At 40.4% G+C, this 5834-nt stretch overlaps 1 protein-coding gene across 1 annotated transcript; it reads left to right on the top strand.

Moving 5' to 3' along the window:
• Positions 1-5191: 5191 nt before the first annotated feature.
• LOC110970504 (histone H2A-like) lies at positions 5192-5608 on the top strand. Its single transcript, XM_022220796.1, has one exon. The coding sequence runs from the start codon at positions 5192-5194 to the stop codon at positions 5606-5608; it is 417 nt and encodes a 138-aa protein (XP_022076488.1).
• The last annotated feature ends 226 nt before the right edge of the window (positions 5609-5834 follow it).

Here is a 5834-nt window from a genome sequence, read left to right as displayed (position 1 = left end):
ATCACACTCACATTCACACCTACGGACAATTTAGAATGATCAATTAACCTCAGCATATTTTTGGACTGTGGGAGGAAGCCGGAGCGGAGGCAGGGACAGGGAGAACATGCGAACTCCATGCAGAAAGATCCCAGGCCCACCCCGGGATTCGAACCAGGATCTTCTTGCTGCAAGGCAAAAGTGCTAACCACTACTCCACTGTGCAGCTCAGCATTGGTATTCTCCAAATAGTGACTGACTGTGCTGTTACAATGGATGCAGCACATTTATTCTCTGTGGATATGGCAATGTTTCTACAACATGCATACACCAGTCAAGTAACTTCTCTCAAATGTTCTACCTGGACGAACACCATCAGTTAAATTGAACACTACAAATGCGATCTATTAAATGTTTATGGTCTGTCTGGTAAATTAATAGAGCAAAGCATGTTTGTTAAACAATACTGCAAATTCCTGTATGAAGTACAACTATCAAGATATGATTTTTCTTCCCGTGCTTTGTTCATTTTTGGAACTCCAGCTATTTGCTTTCTTGCTGAGATGAGTGATACTTCTGTTATATTTGTGCAGTATATATGAAAACTTAGCCTTGCATAAAACTGGGAAGAGCAGGAAACAACTGCAGAGTCTCTCAAAGGGCACCAAAATCTGCCAACCAGCACCTTCGGTTCGATCTTGACAGGCTGTTGTCTCATGTTTCCAGTCTTCATGCTCAACTAGTGAAAGCAGCATCAGTCTTCACATCAAGAGTTTTACTTCCAAAATCTGCTTCAGATCAATGAGATTAATGTTCATATGAATGAAAATTCGCATATAAATCACCCAAACACAGAATGTGCAAGATTTCACTCAGGAAATAACTTTGTCTCTCAAAGCGGTTTCTCTATTATTTAATGGGAGTGAGCCCAGACTGTTGCTGTAGCAGTCATGGAAAAACAATCACAGCCTCACAGGCATTTTTTATTTCAGGAGGCGACAGACTTTAAGTGCCGAAGGATCCTGGGACCTCTGGACACCCGGCTGCACTGTGTGTGTCCATAAGGTTTCATAATTAAAGTGGATCCACTCAGCGAATGACTCACTGTCCAGTTAGTGTGGACACTTCACATTAATTGTCTCTTTATTAACTTCAGACTACAAGAAAGGCCAGACGCATTCAGCACCTTTATTCTGCTGTCAAGCTACAGTATGATGCTATTGTCGCTATCATCTGGCAATTTATGAATGAGAGAAAAGTGCTTGTTGATGAATAGGCTATTATGTGTTGAAAGAGGTGAACACTTGCAATGAACAGTTTCTAAAGATTTGGTCATTGTCTGTGGGGTTACTGGCCTTTGCAAATTGGCAGTAATTCAAGCATTCACGCCTCTAGTTCCATGTGGAAGAACTTCTGCAATCCTAAGAGTGTACTGCACGTATGAAAGAAATCGTTGACCCTTTGAGTTTGTTGTAGGAGGTTAATTGCTTTCCAAAGATCAGGCACAGACTCCTGCACGCTGACGCTGATATCTCCATAAAGCTGAGGAAAGGGGAAAAACTAGAAGTCAGAGTAACAGTGCAATCCTCCTAAAAGCCACATCTACAGATTTATTGCTGCCCTGGGAAAAGAGAAAGAGGCCTCCGTGTGTCCGCTAAAGAGAGTCAGGCTGCTCTCGCTGTTTACCTGTCCACCTGCCTGCTGAAAAGACAGAGACATACCTGTACAGTCAGCTATCATCTTTATGAAAAGGAAATAAAAGCAAGAGATAATCTGTGTTATTTAAATTAGGAATCTTGTTAGGACCTTTGGTGTCTGGTTTTGCCTTCAATCTCTGACTTTAACGGTATGTTTGGCTCGTTTCTTAGCTTCCTCCTCTTATTCTTTCATGTCCTCTCTTCACTCGGCAGCAGACTGCAAACTTCAGTGTTAGTAGCTACTGTTGCTAATAAATACTGAGGGCCTTTACCCTTTATCCAGACAGAGATCCCCAGGAGAACAGCATGAAAACAAATGGCTTGTCTCAATGATGACAACTCACATGATGAAAAACCACAGCTTACAGTCCTATACACTGATCTGACCTCAGCTGCATGCGAAGAAATTGTGTGAGGAACCGGTTCAATGTGAGTGTTGGCTTTATGTTTAACATACTTGAATGTCAGGCTGTAGAGATATGTATCGAGAGCTGCTCTGTGACAGCTTTTGAGTCCCGTCCTGTCCTCCTCGTGTCGGGACGATGTTGAGAGGTTAAACAGAATCGCATCCAATCTGTCCAAGGACGACCTGCTGGGAAGGTCCCTGCTTAATTTGTCTTCCCGCTGCTTTGCGATTGGCCCTTTGCCATGCTTTAAAGTGAATCCGAACAGTCAAAATGTCTCTCTCTCTTTTACTCCTCCATCTCTCATTGTCAACACATGGGGTAGAAGGCAAACGGTATAAAGGATGAAGCTGGATGCCTTCAAATTTGACAGTGAGGATAGTGACAATGACAGGGCCATAAAATGTTGCATTAAAGCAAAAGGAAACAGGAAACACACAGTTGGGGTCACTCTCCAGTGTGATAATAAAAGATGTTCCTCCCTAGCTTAAATAAAACCTCATTTACTGAAGTTAAAACACATTCTTTCCCAGTCTTTATCAGACGGAAAACAGTTCATCTTAAATCTTTATAATAGTCACAGTGCAATAACAATCCATGTACAGTCAAGCCCAGAATTATTCTTAGTTATTTTATTCAACCAGGAAGCTTTTAATGATTGGAAATGACACACGTTTCCCAAAAGATAAGATGATGTACTAGAGGCATCATTGTGGGGAAATAATAATTTCTCTGCTTTTATTTACATTTACAAATAACTTTAAGTTAAAATTTGTTAGGGGTATGAATAATTTCAGGCTTGACTGTCCATATGTTCTCCAAAAGTACAAATATTCTACTTAAGCAAAAAGCATTCTTTCCAGTCAACAAACTGATCAGTAGTTTGACAAAACAGATCACAGTCAACCTATTAGGTTGGGTTTTTGTATAACTTTCATCCACAGCACATGATCCTTGAAGATGAAGAAGATAAAGCTTATTCACTTCTATAGAAGTGGTTGGATCACTTGACATACAGTTTTGTGGCTAAAAAGGGTAAAAGCACCATGGATATGATTTTAAAAAAAAACAACAACAATGCTATAGGTAAAAGTAAAACAGCTACTGAAGGTTGAAAACGGCACAAAAAAGCTAGAAAGTGTCCTTTGTTTCCACACAGTTTTCACCCTAAAATGAGATCTCAAACAAGTACGCACGCAGCTTCAACAAATTCTGATTTAAAAACATCTCAAGGCTACTTAGATTGGTCATGAGTTGCCTTTGAGATCTTTATACCTCAGCAAGCCTTGTTAATCTCTGTCTGTTTCTCACAGTGTTATAAGAAAGCATTTGATCCTGTTTTGTACACGCAGTAGTGGGAGATGAGTCATCACTCCCCCAAGCAGCTAGTTAGTAAGCACATCAGGCTCCGCGGGAAACAGCCACTGCAAGCACCTGATCATAAAGTGAAGGCTCATGACACCACTAAGTGCAGATTTATAAGCGTTTCATCATTAAAAAGGCCTCGCTGGTTCAGAAAAAACATGATAAAGACAGACTGCTGCTGGCTGAAATTTGAATCCGAGGTCTATGCTGCCATCTGCTGTAGATGTTTTTCTGAGCTGCTCTCACATGTACACAAAACACTTTCTGAAATACTTGATCTTGTATAAGGGGTTTGGAATGTGTGTACAAGGAATGAGTAACAATTCAGACTCATATGTTAAATATGAGTATAAAACATTAGAAAAGTGCAAGGACCCCAAAGGTGTTTTTGCATCAAATGCAGTATTTCACATTTTCAGTTATGTAACACTCATTCTAATATGTATATCTACAGTGTTTGCTTATATTCTTTAAAATTGCAATTTGGAGTTCTAATCATTCATTGATTGGGAGGTTGCACACATTCTGAATAATAAAGGCGCAAACTGGAACTAAAAAGGATGCTATAAACTGACTGCACCAAAAAAAATAAGCCTTCACTATAGCTTGTGCTCCAAAGAACTTTAATTTTCACAAACCATTTTAAGGATGACTGAAAATCTCTTTCAAATGACTCTTAGATCATTTCTAATTTTTCAATGTGTCTTTGAGTTGTTGTATTTTTTTTAAAATCCAATTCACAGGAGCCATTCTGAGAAAGAAGCACATGAACAAAGTTGTTGGCTATTTATCAAACTCTGTCAACGTAACAATGGGCATTGCTCAGTCTTGTCTTAAAATATTTTTTGGCCTTTATTTAACAGTCATAGTGAGAGGAAGACAGGAAAGTGGGGAGAAGAATGGGGAAATGACCTACAGCAAAGGGCCACAGGCATCAAATCGAAACCCATGACCGCTTCATGGGAGCTGTAACCCCAGTTTATGGGTCACCCACTCAACCTGTTGAGCTACCTGGGCACCCTTATTTTCTAATGATTAATTTGAAAAAAATAACCCGTAGATTAAACAGTAATGAAAATACTCATTTGTGGCAGCTCTACTTTTATGCTATTACCTGCCAAAAAAACAAAGAAACAAATAATGTCAGTAAAAATGAAGATCCTTCAGCACAAAAGATACCCACTTAAAGGTATGTCAAGAACCATCCTCTGTCTAAGGAGATTCTTCAATTAGTAATGACACTTCTGAAGGACCATTTAAGAGCAGTTTCTTTTCTGAGAGCAATCAAACTTGATTCAGTGCTACTGAAGCTTAATTTATTTATTTATTTTTAACAAATTAGAGGTAAGCTTGTTTAAGTTCTGGCTGCTTCTCCTTCACAACATCCAGACTTGTCAGATCTTTCAGGTGCAGCAAAGGAAACAGGTGTAGTTCATCACTAAATCACTGCTGGACTCATATAAAAGCAGTGTTCTGTGTTTCAGTGTGTAGCTGCTGCCTCCAGTTGAAAGACGTGCAGAGTCCAGGTGAGTGTTTAGCTGCTTAATAAAGGCTTGTGTGAAGTGGAATACTCTAAGTTTATTTATTGCTGAATTGAGCATAATATGTTGTTGTTGTTGGGTCTAATGTTTCAACATGTCATGCTCCCAGAAACTATTTAACATCAAGGCCACAGATTGAGCCTTTGTTTCAAACAGCAGGACCACTGTCCCTACTGCATTTTATTTCTCTGTTCTTAGTCTGAAAATGTCTGGCCGAGGGAAGAAAGCTGCACCTAAGCCAACAGCTAAAGTATCCCGGTCTGTCAGAGCCGGGGTCACTTTCCCAGTGGGCCGAATCCAGAGGTTGCTGAAAAAAGGCAACTATGCAGAGCGAGTTGGCACCGGCGCTGGAGTTTACCTCGCAGCGGTCCTGGAGTACCTCTGCGCTGAAGTCATAGAACTGGCAGGAAATGCTGCCCGTGTCAACAAGAAGCAGCGCATCGCTCCTCGTCACATCTTGTTGGCGGTGAAAAACGATGAGGAGCTCAACATACTGCTGGCAGGGATCACGATATCAGAGGGCGGTGTCCTCCCAAATATCCATGCCAGCCTTCTCCCCAAGAAGACCAAAGGCCCCAGGGATGACGGTTCTGCAAAGGATGTTGAGTCTCAAGAGTTTTAATTGTGAATGTTACCGGTTTGTCAAATTTTCTGTCGTAATAAAGAGGTTTCTATTTTCCAAATATGCTTGTCTTGACACTTGGCTGCATCTTGGTAGCAGCTAGAAAGAGGGCAAATTTCTCATTGTAGGAAATTTGCTTAATTTCCTGCTTGCTATTAATTTCCCTTTAAATTTCTGTTTTTAAAAGCAATCTTTACTGCAAAAACTGGGTTTGCTTTTGTGACTG

The sequence above is a fragment of the Acanthochromis polyacanthus genome, chromosome 13 (assembly GCF_021347895.1).
Source record: "Acanthochromis polyacanthus isolate Apoly-LR-REF ecotype Palm Island chromosome 13, KAUST_Apoly_ChrSc, whole genome shotgun sequence".
Lineage (NCBI taxonomy): Eukaryota > Metazoa > Chordata > Actinopteri > Pomacentridae > Acanthochromis > Acanthochromis polyacanthus.
This window is presented reverse-complemented; position numbering and strand designations above follow the sequence as displayed.